At 49.7% G+C, this 16,904-nt stretch overlaps 1 protein-coding gene across 1 annotated transcript in view; it reads right to left on the reverse strand.

The window, feature by feature from the left end:
* Positions 1-10,194: 10,194 nt before the first annotated feature.
* ADCYAP1R1 (ADCYAP receptor type I) overlaps positions 10,195-16,904 on the reverse strand; it is a 60,868-nt gene continuing 54,158 nt past the window's right edge. The window contains exons 16-17 of the mRNA XM_061165424.1: positions 15,857-15,898; positions 10,195-14,636 (exon numbers count right to left, since the gene is read on the reverse strand). Of these exons, the coding sequence (XP_061021407.1) occupies positions 14,448-14,636; positions 15,857-15,898 (231 nt within the window). The 3' untranslated portion in view covers positions 10,195-14,447. The remainder of the gene's footprint in view (positions 14,637-15,856; positions 15,899-16,904) is intronic.

Consider the following 16,904-nt stretch of genomic DNA (forward strand, 5'->3'; position numbering starts at 1 on the left):
TTTCATAGGAGTGTTTGCCACAGCATTGGGAAGAGCCTGTCCCATGCAACTTAGAGAAAAATAACTGGTTCTAAGGTCAGTCTGTGTCACAGCAATCATGGGAGGCTTTGTGAAGGGGGTGAGATTTGAAAGGTAGATGCTCATTGGTTATGAAAATAGAGGACATTTCAAAAACAGACTGGGTAGAAGATGGGAGAGCTGGAGAAAGACACACAGTGAGGGCCTACTATGTACAGGCAGGAGTGGACACTGGGTGTAAGGTGTCTGCAGGAGTCATCTGCTCTAAGTCACGCCCTGGGATTCCAGGGCAGGCCTGGCTGCCCTAAAAGCCCAGAGGTTCCTTTCAGTGACCCAGTTAGCCTCTGAGCAGAAGAGCAGGCTGCACAAAGGCACGGTGGCTAGAGAGGGCTTGAGGCTTGAATGGAGAAACGATGATGGCCTGGCTATAGCAGACCATGGATAATAAGGCACGGATTTAAAAGGGGCCTGGAATTCACGTATTTCCACAAATGTCACTGGTTAAGCTGTGCAACAGGCTTTGTTTGTGCCCTTGGGACACAGGAAGATGAATCAAACACTCTCTGCCTGGGGAGACCCCACAGGCCAGAAAGAGGAGATGTTAGCGCCTAAGGCTACAGGCCTTGGGAAGGCACACTGGATCAAAGGTGGTCCTGGAACACTGGTGCAGAGAACGGACCTGAGTCACGCAGGACAAGTCAAGCCTGAGCTCCCAGGAAAGCCAGCTTCTCATCCCCAGAACCATCTGTCAGGCAGTTACCTGTATTCATCTCCAGCAACACCAGGGGCTTGCCTCCTACAGTTACAGCATTCCCAGTCCTCCAGAGGGGACTCTCTGCTCTGAAATCAGACTAAATGAAACTCTTCAAGGCTTCAATTGTGGAAAGCCTAAAGAATGCTCCCAGACCCCAAATGCAGGCTTTGGAAGTGTTTGAAAGAATGTTTGGGGTCAATGCTAAGGTTTAAAATAACCATCCACAACAAGTGTACTCAGTGGGAGTTGACATTGACTGAAATCTGAACCACTGGATAAGTGTTTGCAGAATGCTAGGAAAGAGAGCTGGAGACATTGTCATGTTTTATTTTTTACTACTGGACTTACTGGAATTCATCTAATCGTCCATTATTTGTGTTCTTATTTCTTTCCTTCCCCATCAGATGTAAGTGCCAGTGATAACAAGACTGTCATATTTGCTGCTGTGTCCCCAAGGCCTGGAAGAGAGCCCGGATCATGGAAGGCACTTGTCAATATGTGTTTGTGGAATGAACGAATAGCTCGAGTGTGCTCAAATCTCAGCTAATCTTCAAGGCACGTTTTCCCTGATCCTGACACTAGACATCGTCTTTCCTGGGCCTCTTTGATAGCACATGTTTTTGTCTGGATTCCCAAGAAGTCAAGCCTGAAACAGAGATTCTTCAGCAAGTGACTCATGGAGGGCTGGCCTGGGGAGAAGCTAAAGAGGGATGAGAAAAGCAGGGAGGGGAAGAGGAAGGAGGCAGGCAAGGATGTTGTTTCAGAAGCGTCAGCCTCCTCCTCACCCTGCAGTGTACACTGCACCACAGAGGCTATTCCACTTGGGGGCCTGGGCCATGGAACCCCTACATTAATCAGTCTCCCGCCACAGGCAACCATGGATAGGAAGTATGGAGTGGGGTTAATGTTACCCCTCAGGCATCCTTCAGTGAGCATCTGGAGAGGGGACAGATGTGTGCCATTAGCAGCCCACACCTACAGCAGCTGGACTGGCCAGGAGACCAGCCGGGCACCAATGGCATCTGGACAGATGTCTCTGCTTGCCTTCTTTTAGATATTTCTTAACTTCCTGCAAACAACATGTTCCTCGACACCAGCCTCTTTATCTTTTTCACTTTTGTGCTCCCCAGAGCACCGGGGGGAGGACATGTCAAACATCTCACTGAAAATCTGAGGAAGGTATGAATGGATATATGCGACCACTCATGCTTACAATGAAATGTGAAAATTCTTAGACACATATGCACTTCCTAAATGACACCAAACATGTTTCTTATATTTATGTGACCTTCAGAAATAAATAATAAATTTTCTGTATGATCAGGAAAAAAAGGGTATGCCTCATCTACTTCCCTGGTGGTTCAGTGGTAAAGAATTTAACTGCAATACAGGAGACCCGGGTTCGATCCCAGGTCGGGAAGATCCCATGGAAGAGAGCATGGCAACTCACTCCAGTATTCTTGGAAAATTACACCGACAGAGGAGCCTGGCGGACTACAGTCCATAGGGTTGCAAAGAGTCAGATACAGCTGAAGCAATTAAGCAGCAGCAGCATGCTTCATCTGCAGGGAAGGCAGAAATCTCTCTAGGCCACATTCTTTCCACAGGAGACTTAAGATATAAGTTTTTCCACCTGATGTTAATTATAGTAAATATTTTAACTTACTCTTGCCCACATGATCTCATTTATGAGTCACTGTGTGGAAACAAGCTTGGTGAGCAGAGCACTCGGTGCTGGGAAGAGTTCCTGCCTTTTCCAGGTTAGGGAAAGGCTGCCCGTGCCAATAACCAAGTGACCGACAGAGGGCAGCACAGACCTATGCACCAATTTTTTTTACCAGGACAAATTAAGATGGGAGATCTCGCCCGCAGACATTTTGGTTGGCATGGTGAAGGATTGGCTCTTGGTTCCCAGGCCTTTTATATTTGCTGCTGCCTCGCCTAATTTAGGTTAAATGACTGATTGTGTCAGGACCTGTTTTCAGTTTTTCTGTGCTTGTGATGCAAATGAATGACAAGGCAGGACCACTGGCTGTCTGCAGAGCCCACGATGCCTATCCTCTCCCCTCTGCATGCTTCCACGTGGCCTACCTGCCGGCCGGGGCCCAGCCTCAGGTCTCGGGTCACTGAGAGGCCTGGTGCAGCCTGGGCGTCACATAGGCCCTCAGAGCAGAAGCCTTGGTGTGTGGTTGCATTCAGTGATGGGCTATGGCTGGTCCTGGGGTTCTGGTCAAAGCTAAAGAGGCAGACATTCTGGGGTCAGGGCTGGAGCCAGTGTTCTGAGTGCTTGAGTGGGCCACATAAGGCAGCATTTCCTTGCACTTGCCTAAAGACAAAACCTGTTGAATCTTCAACTCATCTGTTACTCTGCATCACTTTCATTCCAGCAAAAGGATTGCTTTCCAGGAAAGTTCCTTCCTGGGAGAGAATAAGGACTGAAAAAGGACCAGTTCCTTTGCCAGCAAGGCCTTTCCACCACCATCCCCACTGGTTCATCCAGAGCTTGGTTCTCACCCTGGCACTCTCCCCTCCTTCCTTCAAGAGGCAGGGATGCGGACTGGACTCTCTATGGTTTCTACCAACACTGGGCCTGACCCAACCCATCCTGGAGGAAGATAGGACTCCTAACTGAGCCCCTTCCCTGAGCCAGCTGCCAGTTCTTTCTGCTGCCTGGACTCAGCTCTCTAGCAAGAGGGCAAGCTAGGACAAGTCCTGGATATTGGTGAGAGAGGCTCACGGTTCCTAAAGGTACTGGAAACTGCCTGTAATAACCGGGGTCAATAAGGACTACAAAGTGATCAGCTGCCTGTCCTGCCACTATCAGGTGACTTTTAGGTCACAAATCCCTGGGAGGCTGGGATGAGCTCTCATGTGAAGAGACCGCTTGCCATCTACCCTGTGGGGCGTGGGGTGAGGGGTGCTTCCTAACAGACCCCTCCTCCTCCCAGTCGGCCTTTGGCATCTGTTCTAAATCTCATACATAGTAACAGTTTAGGGACATATTTGTTTGCTTATGTATTTTCTGCTTTCTTGATTAGAATGCATTCCCAATAAGAAAAAAATTCTTACCTTTAACTCACAGTTTCAGTCCCAGGCATCTAAAACACATAAACCCTAGTAGATGTCCCATTAATATTTCTTGTATAAATGCTCAGAATTCAATGTGGCTTCAGTACAGAATTTTATGGGAAAACATCAAAGAGGCATTTAACCAGATTTGAGCTCATGAAAAGCTGTTCGGAAGAAAGTGAAGAAGTCTTTGCTATAATTTCTCTGCCTCTATTTTTTTTTTCCTTTTCTCTTTTTCCCCCATCGTTAATACTCAAGCCTAAGAGCAAAGTCTCATGGAAAAGTTTACTTGCCAAATGCCCCCTGCAGCTGCATCAGATGGCTCTAACAGTCAAGACACAATATGCGACAAGAGACCGAACACTGAACACCATCTCACATGTGTGGTAGTGCTGAACTGACCATGAGCACTTGGGAGATCCGCTAAGGGGAAGTTATGATGGAGATAACCTTTAGTTTGGGTTACAATTAAGTAGTATATTATTACTTCATCATATAGACTGTTAATATCCTATATTCCACTTAGCATTACATACAAAGACAGAAGGTCAGAGATCATAACATGGAATATTCTACAGTGTACGGCACTCTGAGTAATGGTAGAGACACAAATATTGACATATATAGAGCCAGGCTTTGGAAAAATTTTCCAGTCATCAGATATGTAAAATTTTAGGTGAAGGATTCTGTTCTCAGTTCTGGGTCAAAACTATGAATAATAAAACACATATTTTGATTAATCATATGACTAAATTATATTTCAATTATCTGTCTAGAAAACAATATAAAAACTTTTGTCCAAAAAGGATGGAGTCAAAGAATATACTGCCAAAAAGTAGGTTAAAACTATCATAATTAATACAAATATTGTTATTTTTCTGGATTTTGTAATATTTATGATAGCTGTCAACTTTTCTCTTTCTAAAAAAATTCATTTTTACACCTACTTTTGAATTTAAAATTCTACACTTTTTATTAAAGAAGACCTCCCCAAGTTACATGTTTCAGGCTCCATAAAACTTAGATGTGTCTTTGTTCACATAAGATAAATTGACCACAATCTGCTCTCAAGTAGGTACAGTGTCCTGGAACTGTCTGTGGTGCTGGAGCCAAGTTCCCTCAGCTCTCTCCATGGTACTAACTGCACCGGCCCCTGCCTGTGCCAGTAGCTTGTGCCGGTAAATAGAGAGTCAGGATTACCAACTGAGATCAAGGTTAACGCATAGGAATGGATGCTTCTGCCCATGGAGAGAGTGTCTAAAGAGAATAAGGTTGAGAATAAAACCACAGAAAATTCCCAACTGTCAGGGAAACTCAAAAGACAGGAGCTCCAAAAAAATATCAGCTCAAGGAAAACATTGACCACCCAGCCATACCTGAGTCTAGATCTCTTGATCTAGAGAGGAAGGACCCAGGATGAGGGAGGAAGGGATGTCTGTAAGGGGGAGAGAGAGGAGAGTGACTGAGTGGGGTGGCCTGGCAGAAAGCCCTGAGCTCCAGAACAAAGATGCTTTCCATTGAGTTTGTGGGGGATAAGCCAACTAAAGCTGAGGCATCATTCCCAATCCCTAAGAGAGTTTAAGTGAGTCAGAATAAAAGATGTAAATGATGATTTTATATGCGTCTTCTGGCATCCACGAGTGTATGTGGCTATCAGAACATTGTTTTGGTTTGCTTTTGGTTCTGCTTGGAAATGGGCTCTCAAGTTTCTTTGACAGTTGGGGTTGTTTGAACAGTGAGAGAAGGTCAGTGTTCAACCTGCTTGAATGAACTTCTTCCTGCTTCACCAGCTGAGACAGAGCCCTCTAAGGATCTGGATGCTGCTGTGTGGCTTGTGATCTAGCAGGCGATGGAATACTAGGAGCCAGTCAATTTCCATGAGAAATACTCAAAAAGAGACCAAATCAGGGCCAGGGTGAGTTAGGGCTAATACATGTTTTTCCTTTATTATTATTGAAACCCATCGGTGGTGCCAGGAGGTGACTGTGGGTGAGAGGAGGCTGTCACTCTATCTTGCCCCACATATCCATCATCAACCCCCATCTTTTCCATATCATCTCAGTCAAAGCATCGTGAAGTTTGTGAAACTTCAGACTCTATTTCCCATCACTGGGCACTGAACTGTGTCCCCACCCCACCCACCAAAGACACACTGAAGTCTTAACTCTAGGAACCTATCAATGTGATATTATTTGGAAATAGGGATTTTGAAGATGTAATGAGTTAACATGAGGTCATACTGGAGTAGGGTGGGTCCTGGCCGCTTAATTTTCTTCATAACATTTCCCTCTATCTGAAACTGTCTCTTTTCTTCTCTTCTCTACTTATAATGTAAGTTCCTGAGAACAGGGCCCTCATCTCACCGGTGATGCTCACCAGTGACAGAATAGCTCCTGGCACATGGTAGACTGTCAAGGAATAATTGGTGAATGAAAAGCTAGATGCTCAACCGGTTTTTGTTGAGTAAATAAAAGGCACAAGCCTTATTGCCACCATCCTCCTTCTAAAAATATTGACACCCCCAGCCTATGCTTTGTAGAAGTTTGCTGCTGCTGCTAAGTCACTTCAGTCATGTCCGACTCTGTGTGATCCCATAGATGGCAGCCCACCAGGCCCCCCCGTCCCTGGGATTCTCCAGGCAAGAACACTGGAGTGGGTTGCCATTTCCTTCTCCAATGTGTGAAAGTGAAAAGTGAAAGTGAAGTCGCTCAGTCGTGTCTGACTCTTAGCAACCCCATGGACCACAGCCTACCAGGCTCCTCCATCCATGGAATTTTCCAGGCAAGAGTACTGGAGTGGGGTGCCATTCAAGAGGCCAAGAAAAACTATCTTCATATGAGCATCTATAAGACCACATCCTAAAAGTTAGAAGAACTCTTGGTTACTGAGTTTCACACATCCAATTCTTAATCTTATATCTAGGATTGGGCTGGGGAGAGGGGAAGGGGATGTTGATCAGAAGAATGGCTATGACAGACACCCACCAGGGGGCAGTCTAAGATAGTTGAGAAGTTCAGAAGCTCCTAAGTTGGGTTCACTGGAGGACAACTGACAAAAATTAAAAGACCAAAAAAAAAAAAAAAATCTGAACTACATCACCACTGTGATGATCCTCCAAATTAAAAAGAGATGAAATAACATAGAGGCCACAAGGGAGCAGAATCCACTCAGGAAACATAGCCGTGGGAGAGAAAGAAGGATGGAGGAAACCAGAAGTGACGCAAACATGCCCTCATACCTCACACTTCACACCAGAGTAGGTTCCTGTGAGTGGATGTAAGCAGCTCCCTCAATTCTGACTGGGGACCCTTACGAGATATTCTTTGGTCCAAGTTGGAGACTGCATCCTCCAGTTTGTTCGCAGTGGGACAGTTCTCAGTTAGCCTCCAGTTTCTCACAATGTGGACGAGCTCAGTGACCACCACCTAAATTCTGAAAGACCTGGGGTTTTGAGACTATGGCAAAACTACTGTTTGCCAGCCAGCATCCATTCTCTCTCCCAGTTTTCCTAGGAGGGGCATACCATCACCTGTGTTGAAATGTGGCCGTGTGGTTAACTGTGAGCCAATGAGATGTAAGCAGATGTGAGGCTTCTTCCAAAAAGAAAATTTCAAAAACTAGAAGGAAGGACCTTTTGCCTTATTCTACTCTCCCCTGAGTCTGGAGACATCCAGATCTCCAGGAGACTTTCTTGGACCATGAGGTGACCTTGAGCCTGGAAGTCATACGCTAAGGATGGAGGAGCAGAAAGGGAGAAGCTTGAGTCCTTGGAGAGACCACATGGCCACTATACAATTCTGGAATGCCTCTTCTGGACTACTTTGATGTGAGAAAAATTAAATTCTATCTTCTCAAAGTCACTTTTCATTGGAGGTTTTCTGCTATAGCATACTGAACTCAATCCTAGTTGAGTCAGGGATGGTTTTATACTTATTTTAATTGAAAATAAATGGGAAAAAAGAAAATAAATGGACATCCATGGGCTGATTTTCTCTTGGAGCTTTCTGCTTTTGGTCCTTAAAACAGTGGCCTGGGCAGAAAAAGTCAATTAAAGTTCATGTTGTGGATGTTCCTGCTTGTCCTCCCCATAGGGGGAAGTTAATCACTGTCAAGCTCCAAGGTTTCCTAAAAAGGGCTAAGATGCCCAGCTCCTGTCCTCAGGTAGAACAGGTAGAACATCTAGGAGCTTCTTACAATTGCAAATTATCATGCCTAGCTCAAACTTGGATCAGAAATTCTGAAGGTGGGCCCAGCAATCTGTATTTTATTAACCTCCTGGGTGATTCTGATGCATGCTAAAACTTGAGAACCACTGAGTTCCCAAAAGGAATTGCTCATATTACCAGGAGCAGAGAGCATCATCAGGAATAACTAGGGTTGAAGGTACACTTTACTGGGTCTGGGAGAAAAGAGAGCTGGAATAGTTGATCAACTGGGGGGAATGGATAGAGGAAATAGGATTTAATAAGTGCTCATCTGTACTAAGTCTTTGGGTGCCAAGAAATTCAAGTCTAAGATGGAATTCAAGCCTTTATCTTTACTTCTTGAGTGTGACCTCTCTCTGAGAATGAAACATGTAGGGTCCCAATGCATCATGGTCACATCGGTGAGAATATTTTTCTAAGCTCTAGGAGAATCATCTGTGTGGACCTGGAGAGGAAAGAGCAGGGGTGACCCCAGACAGAAGAACCAGCCTGCCCCCCAGCTGTGCGGCACACCCCCACCAGAGACCTGGGAGCTTTCAGCGAGGAGTCTGTCTGGTTGTAGGAACCATATGCAGGTGGGTTGGGATTTATCCTTCCATTGACTTGACTTCCTCAGAGTGGCCCACCTGAACACTGGAGGGAGCTGGCTCTGCAATTGCCACAGATCTCAGGCCTGTGGTGGTCGGCATTTATCATTTCAGGACTTTTAAACACTATTGTTAAATCTATAAATTCTCCAAATACATGAGGCTGACCTCCCCAAGGTAGAACCCAGAAAAGTCAAATTTCCAGCCTCATTGTAGAGAGAACACAGTCAGTCTGATGGACTCATGTGAGACTTGGATTCAGACGTGAGCAACTGGAGGCAAAGGGGCTGGATGGGGAATTGAAGCTGCTGGAGACAGTGACAGCAAAGCCATTTGCTATCAAAAATGGTCACCGTGAGGCTGGTCCCCAGCACGGAAGAGCCATCCCTGGGTTGAGAGCAGCAGCAGCAGTCAACAGCTCTGCCGTCAGTTCCAGGCGACAGGAAGGCCTGAGACCCTTTTCTGGTTTCTCCAGTCTCAAAAGAATCCTACGAGCTGCCCAATATATTTTCTGCTGACCTCTTTTTCTGATTTATCAGCCAACATGACCTTCTGTTGTTAGAAACTAAAAAGTCTAATATAACTATGGGCATTGGAAGTTGTGAAAATCAATAGAAACTCAAGGAAATGGGGGCTCCACTGAAATGCTCTGGTGGGGCTGATGATTTGAAGCACCCAGAAACATTAGGGGTTGGGACTCTGGCAACCTGTGGTTACCTATAGCGCTAATGAAGCATCAGTTCAGGCAATCTTTGGGGATATTTGGGGGCCACTCTCATAAAAAAAACATACATATAAACACCATGAGGCAAGAAGGACTGTGGGGTGAGCTGCTTCCATTTCCAGGAGCCCCCAAAACATCCAAGTGACCTCGATTCTGCTCAGGTTGCATGATCCTTGCAGGTTCTTTCGAGGTCAGGACTTTACTTTTCCAAGTCCATTCTAAGCTCACTGGAAAAGGCCACAGGACCTTGAAGACTGGATTCCTCTGGGGGATCACACTTCTTCCCCTTCCACCTCCCCTCCTCTCCGCCCTCCACATCTGCCAATTACAGCCACCAGGAAAAATGAGAAGACGTTTATTGAGTCATCTACAGCAGTTTGACATCCTTAAAATCCCGGACAAGGCTGTGAGCACAGCAGTAGCAGTGAGGTCTGTGGGGCTTATCTTTATTGTGGGAGACGAGACCCAGGTGGGTGCAACCCCCACAGCAAGCCTGAAGTCTGGGCTGCCAGTGGCGTCCCCACTCCAGCCCTCACAGGGGCAAAGCTACAGAAGACAGACATAAGACAAGACACACAAGGCCAAGCATGGACACATCCCAGGACGTCGAGTTCAGGGGAAGGAGAAAGGCAGGCACACAGCCTACTTGAAGGATGGCCCAGATCCTTGAAGGATTCTCATGGGGGTGGCATGAAAACACTGACATCACCCATCTGGGAGTCTCCTCATTCTATCTCCAGAAAAACCTACCAGCTGATGGGAATAAACCTGGAATTCTGTGTCCATCAGAGCCCACTGGCCTTCCCCTACCCCCATCCCCCTCCCCCCGCCAAGTGCTGGTGGTTTTACAAATGAGGCAAAGGTTAATCCAGGAGGGCTCAGAGCAGCTGACAAACAGCATAGGGTCCCCCTTTCAGAGGTCTTCACCCCAGAAAGAGCTCACATCTGTGCAGTTTCCCTTTTACACAGCAAGGCATCTCACTTGAACCTCACTCCTGACCTGTGGGTCAGACTGAAAATCAGGTCCTCCCGTTTCTCAGATCAAGAAGCAGAGGCCCAGAAAGGCTCAGCCTTGGAGCACAGGGCAGGTGGTGAAGCCAGGCTGGAACACAGGTCTCCCGTCATGAAACCGACTCCACGCTCCTCTGGCAGTCTGGAGTCCTGACAACCTCCATAGCCAGAGCCCCTCTCCTGCGCAAGGCTGAATGTTTTCTGGTCAGAAGCTTTATTGGGTGTCTTGTTCTGGCTCACATGCAGGGCAGGCACACACATCAGCAGGCCCATTTCCCCACTCGGGTTTGTAAAGCATCCTGGGTCCCAGCACGGCACAGGCACCACGTTAAGCCCACCTGTCAGTGTTTTCTCAGCAGCCCGAGGGGGAGGCTTGACCTGCAGATTGCCAAATTTCCTCCCAGCTCTAGTGCTCTGTGAGTCTCCCCAGAGATACATGAGGAAGGAGTCCAGGCCAAACAGCAGATCAATGGCAGAGCCAGGAGATGCCCAGGTCCCCTATTCCCGGCTCAGAGCTCTTCCAGCAGGCATCCATGGTCACTGGGCCCCAAGCAAGAATTTATGATGATGAAGTACTCCTTGCTTTGACTCTAGGGTGGCCTTGAGTGGGTCAAGAGTACTCAGAGAGTTACAAAGAAAGCCTCTTCAAGCTTTCCTCCTGGGAAGGGAGAGTGTCAGGTGAAGGCGGTGAGTCAGCACTCTTGGTGGGTGATGATGGACTTGGGAGTATTTCGAGCCTTGAGCCTGGCTCCAGCTCTCTGGTCCTGTACCCCAGGGAAGTTGGTTCAGGGAGGGGTGGGGGTTAGAGATGGAATCACTGAGGGCCACTGGGTGTGTCGCGTAGGGTCACAGAGCTGCCCACAGAGACAGAGAAAGTGGCTTGGCCTTAGGCATGGTGGGGAGTCATGAAGTCTATCATGCTGGGAAACACCAGAGAGGCCCTGAACCCCTATACCCACTCTCCAACTCCTCACAGGCTCCCTGACAGGCTCAGCATCCTTTACTTGGCGACCCATCTCCCCCAGGGCTGGAGTCTCTCTCCTGACACTGCCTGTTCCTTGAGGGGACAGTCATGACTGAGGATGAGAGATTTCTTCATCCCAAGGAAAACAGCCTCCCCTGGACAAGTTCTGTCCTTCAGGATTGCACAGAAAAAAACAGCCCCATTAGAGAGGCATGGAGTCGGATAACTCTGCTCCTCTCCAGCCTGGCCCTTCCCAAGGCCCTTCAGCCCCTCATCCTTCAACATCATCCCTACCTGTCCCAGGCCCAGGCAAACACCGCAGTCTTTGCCTGGAGCCATTCCCAGTAGATAGCTGGTGTTTCGACAAGAATTTCAGAGATCCAGTGGGCTACACAAACTGTCTAGTCTTTTGGCCCATTATACAAATTTGAAAGAAAAAAAAAAAAGGTCAGAGAGGGAAGGGTTATACCCAGACCTCACACTATCCCCCCACTGCCGTGACCCTGAAGGACAGCTGCCTATCCTCCTGGAGCAGTCAAAATACATCAACTGCCTCTGCTCACAAGGCTGGCAGGCATTTGTTCAGAGGGAAAAACCAACCAACAGGAACCTGGAGCCTCTACGAGGATGTGGGCTCAGGGCTCAGGTGGCAGCCTGGCATGGGGATTCGGGGTGAATTTTGCTTTTGCTGTTTTGTGATGATAGATGTATAAAATCAAAGCCTCCTCTTCATGGTGAAACAGGCCTGCTGGTGGGCATGAGGATGAAGAAACAGGGTCCACACTCAGGGACTGCTCCTAGGATCTGGGGGGAGCTGTTGCCCATCCAACCGTGGCACCCTGGCCCGGCCGGGACACGAAGGAGTCTGCATACAGTGCCACAGGAGCCTGCCCTACTGTCCCTGGCCTGAGCCTTCCCTCCAGGCCGCCAGCTTCCACTGTGGGGTCCAAATGGAAGGGACAGGTGTCCCTTTTCTAAGAAAGAGAAAATATACAGAACTCCTCCCTCCCTCCACACGTACACAAACACAGACATGTCAGAACCATAGGCGATACACACAACAGTGATGAGTGCCCTTCTACCCGCCTTGGCTTTGAACCGGAGAATTACTGGAGCACAGAGCCAGGAGAAGCCCTGGGAGCTACCTCATCCCACAAATGCAGAAACTGAGGCCCAGAACAGGGAGCGCTACGTCCACAATGTCAGCCGCCTGAGCCCAACTGGGATGGATGCTGTCTCTCTGAACTGAAGCCTGTGAATCCTTCCAACCTGACAGGAACAGGTCTCCCAACAGGGCCCTAAATGCAAGGTGGCCAGAGAACAGCCCCTCCGGTAATACACGAGGCACTCAGACAAAGGGAAGGGCGTCACGAGGCAGGTGCAGGATGGAAGGGCTGCCACATACCCCATGGCCAGCCTGAGTTGCCAAGTATGCCTGGGCAGGGCAAGCAGGCCAGTTCTCCCTCTTTATATGGGGCTCATCTCTAAAGCAAGCACTAAGCCCTTCCCCAGTCACTTCACAGGCATTGAGGAACAGGTCCCTAAGCCCCTTGGGCCCCTTCCTCTTCATAAAACCAAGCAAAGCAACATTCCCCATCCTCCCAAACTCTCCAAGCATTTCAGAACACAACCACAAAACAAGCCGACAAAACACTTGGACAGCAACCCCATGAGCTGATACAAGTGAGGCGGGTCCCACATAGAGGCCACGGCGCTCTAGCACTTTCCTCCACCTTCCCCGAACCTGGCTCTGCCCCGTTTTAAATTCTCAGGCCGTGGTCCGGTAACTTGCAGCTAGACAATCAGGACAGGAGTCAGGGTGCAGTCACCCCTCCCATCAGCAGCTTCTGCTAACAGGCATGGTGGGTGGGGTTTCCCAGCTCCCCCTCAAGCCCTAGGACACACTGGCGTCCATGCTGACTCAATGGCCAGAGGGAAGTCTCTGCAGAGGTCTCAAGATTTCAGTAGCTAAACCCAAGTCGGAGGCTAACTGGGGCTCCTCATGGTCCATGAGGGTGAGCGGGCATGAAGCGGAGCCCCAGTCCCTGGACTTGGGCACATGGAGGTGTATGGTGCTTCAGAATTCACAGGAAGGCGGCTGGTTCATCCTAGTAATGGCTTGACTTCAAGGGAAATGGGAAAGGGGAGGGCTTGGGGGTTCTGTGTGGTAGGTATGGTTGGGGAGCAGATTCTCTGAGGCATCTGTCTCTCAAACTTCTGCAAGTGATGCCTGGGGACAGGAAGGGGAGGAGGGAAGCTTCCAGAAGAGCCCTTGCCTACCTGGAGTCGGGGTAAAATAATGAAGGTGGGGAATGTCTTCTTTCACAGATCCCTCCAAGCTCTTTGCAGCAGAATTCCACTCACATCCACTTTTCTGGATCTTGGCAATTTTTCCTTGGGCCAAATGAAAAGCACCAGAACTTTTCTCTGGCCTTAGCGCTACATCCAAACTGAAGTCTCTGAATGGTACATCCCTGGAGCTTTCCTACTGTCTGATGCCCAGGAGCTGGGCATCTGGACAGCTGGACACCAAGATGTTGGGTAAGCATGGGTCTGCCGGCACCAAAAAGCTGTCTGGCCACCCAAGTTGGACTTCTGGTAACCTGGGGGACTGGACCAGGCCTGAAAAGGGCCACGGGGTGGCAAGTAGACTCAAAGAGTCCAGACTGAGAATCAGACACTGCAGGAGGGAGCTGTCAGGCAGGCCCCAGCCCAAGGCCCCCAAAGCCAGGTCAGCAGCCTCAGCTCATGGGAGGCCTCCCACGCAGGGTCAGGTGATCACTGAGGCTGGTGGGGATGGGGTGGGGTGGATCTGGGGACCTGCTTGAGGTTAGCAGGGACCCTGAGGAGAGGGGGAGGGATGGGATGACTTTCCCAAAATTAAGGAGTATTTACATGTCTGGGGTCAGGGCCCAGGGGCCCACAGTGGGTGGGGCCAGCGCCAAAACAGGGAGACTAGATACCCACCTGTGCCCCACATCCTTCTCCCACCTCGGGGGGCCAGGCACCCAGCCCAGGGCCTGCCCGAAGGGAGAGAAGAGGCACAACATGCGTGGGCTGGCACCCGACCGTAGCCCCAGCCTGTGTACAGAGGAGAGGAGGGGGCAGGGTGGGCTCAGGTGGCCAGGTTGTCGGCCGGGAGGCCAGACATGCGGATCTGGGAGCTGCTCTTGCTCAGGATGGAGAGCTGGGTGCCCCCGTTCACCCCACTGCTGGCCAGGGACGGGTGCCGGTGCTTGAAGTCCATGGTGAAGTAGCGGTTCACCTTCCAGCTCCGCCACTTCCGCTTGATCTCCGCCTGCACCTGCGGGTGGCAACTCAGGCGGTCACTTCCGGGTGGACACCCTCTCACACCCCACCCGCCCATCTGGGCACCCTGGGGCCCTCCCAGGAGGGCACACCCATTAACAGCAGCTGTGGATGAGGATCTCCTGGAGAGCTTTAACAACCCAGATGCCCAGACCATTCCCCTGAACCGTGACACCCAGATCTCTGGGGTAGGGCTCCCACATGTTTTAAGGCTTTCGAGGGGATTCCAATATGCTGTTAGGGTTGAGGATCACTAAATAAAGCACCCTTCTGGGTGAACTCCCAACACATTGCTCTCAGTATGGTGCATGCGGGGCATGCCCAGTGTAAGAGTCCACATGCCAACCTCCTCCAGCCAACACCTCTGTGCGGCACCAGTACCCACAGCCTCCAGTTCCAGCTCCCATTTCCACCACTGGCCCTGACAAGCTGCTTGGACTTCTTGTTTCTCGCAGCCACTACCTGCAGGGCCCTGTCTGTCTCTCTTTATCCTTATCTAACCCCTCTGTAGGTTGTCTGAGAAAGTCTTATTTCTCAGATACAAAATCAGGGGAAGCCTGCCACAGTCATGCAGCCAAGACCCAGGCGCTCGGTGCAATGACTTCTGCCCACTCTCCAAAGCCACCCACCCATTCAACGCCCTCTCCCATCTCAGCATCTCTGCTCTGGTTCTGCTCAAACCATCATCCTAACAGGCTAAAGCAGGAGGCCTGACAAGGGAGTATTACTAGAAGACTCCAGGCCTCTCCCCAGAATCAATCAAGTCCACTCTACAGGGGACAGGTCTGAGCAGGCAGGCTGGCGTGCTGGGGCAGTGTCGAGTATTGGACAGCTCCCTGCTCAGCACCCCTGCCCAAGAGCAGCTTCAAGAACTGTAGGTACCATTTCCTGTGGCCTTGTCCTTCCTCACTTTCAGTTCACCTTTCCTAAGGTTTGTCTTAGGGTGAGCCCTCCCAGGCGGGTTTGCACTCAGAAGTTGATGCCTTTATGGGAAGGTCTCTGCTCCTGATGCTGGGCCTCAGCAAACTGGGAGGGAATCTGGCACCAGGAAAGGTGGTGGGGTTGGGGGGAGGCTGTCATCCTCCTCCTATAGGTGCTGGAAGTCTGCAGAGCCCTGGTCTGGAGGATCAACCCTGTGTGGCCAGCCAGTCACACTCCTGTCTGCTCCCCAGCAAGCTGCACCTCCACGGCTAAGAAAGCCGGGATCTTACTTACCTCTCCATTCAGAAAACAGTAGAGAACAGCCACCACAAAGCCCTAAGGCGAGAGAACAAACAGAACCTGAGAATGCTAGCAAGGAACCTCCCACGTAGGGTGTGTGGGAGGCAGCAGGAGCGGGGAGCAACACCAGGAGGCAGAAAAATAAGCTGACCGAGATGTAAGCACCTGCCCAGAAGCCTGCAGTAAAACAATCAAAGTTCTCCCCCACCGAGATGGCCACACCCCTGAAGCCAAGTGGCTGGTGGCAGCATTCCCTCTCACCCATAGCCCTGGCTTTGGATCCCACATTCCCTTGCTCAAATCCTTCCCATTCTCAAGGGCCAGCTCTGTCCCACTTTCTAGAAGAGGCCTTCCCCACATACCCTAAAGTGTTCTCCAGGCTCCCAAGCCAGCCTGCAAGCCCCCTGAGGGCAGCACTCCTTCAGGACAGAACAGCCCTGTCTTTATCCTCCACCACCTCCCCACTCTGTTGGCCAGACAGCTTAGTACATGGAACGCACAGAACACCATGCAGTTCCTGGTACCTAGTAGGTGTTTGGCTCTTCTACATATATTCTTGACTTATATTCTGTGCATTTAGAATTCCTGTGCTAAAGAGATAGGAACCCAGGCTCTGACTCCCAGTCTGGGGCTTTGCCAATAAACCCCTCAGCCTTGCCAGGCTAAGAACCTGATCAGGTAAAACAACTGAGTTAAAATGGGAGGAGGGAGAGAATCAAGTCAGATACACAGAATAACTTTTCAACTATCGAGGTCAAATACTCCTCTAACGAGCTGGGCTTGGGAGAGGCATTGTATCCTAGGGACATTCAAGGGAGCCAACCTTGCCTTCACTGACCCACTCATGCACCCATCTGTTCACGTACTCACTATGCATCCTTGCACGACTCACTCTGCTTCCCTCACTCATTTACAGCCCTGTCTGCTGATTCCTTCAAGAACGGACTTACTAGTCCTCCAGTTTTCTTATTCCCTGGATCACTTATTTACGTAACTGGGTGTTCATCCCCCTGTTCAGCTCATTCAGCTCCCTGGGACCAGA

Source organism: Dama dama, chromosome 18 (assembly GCF_033118175.1).
Source record: "Dama dama isolate Ldn47 chromosome 18, ASM3311817v1, whole genome shotgun sequence".
Taxonomy (NCBI): domain Eukaryota; kingdom Metazoa; phylum Chordata; class Mammalia; order Artiodactyla; family Cervidae; genus Dama; species Dama dama.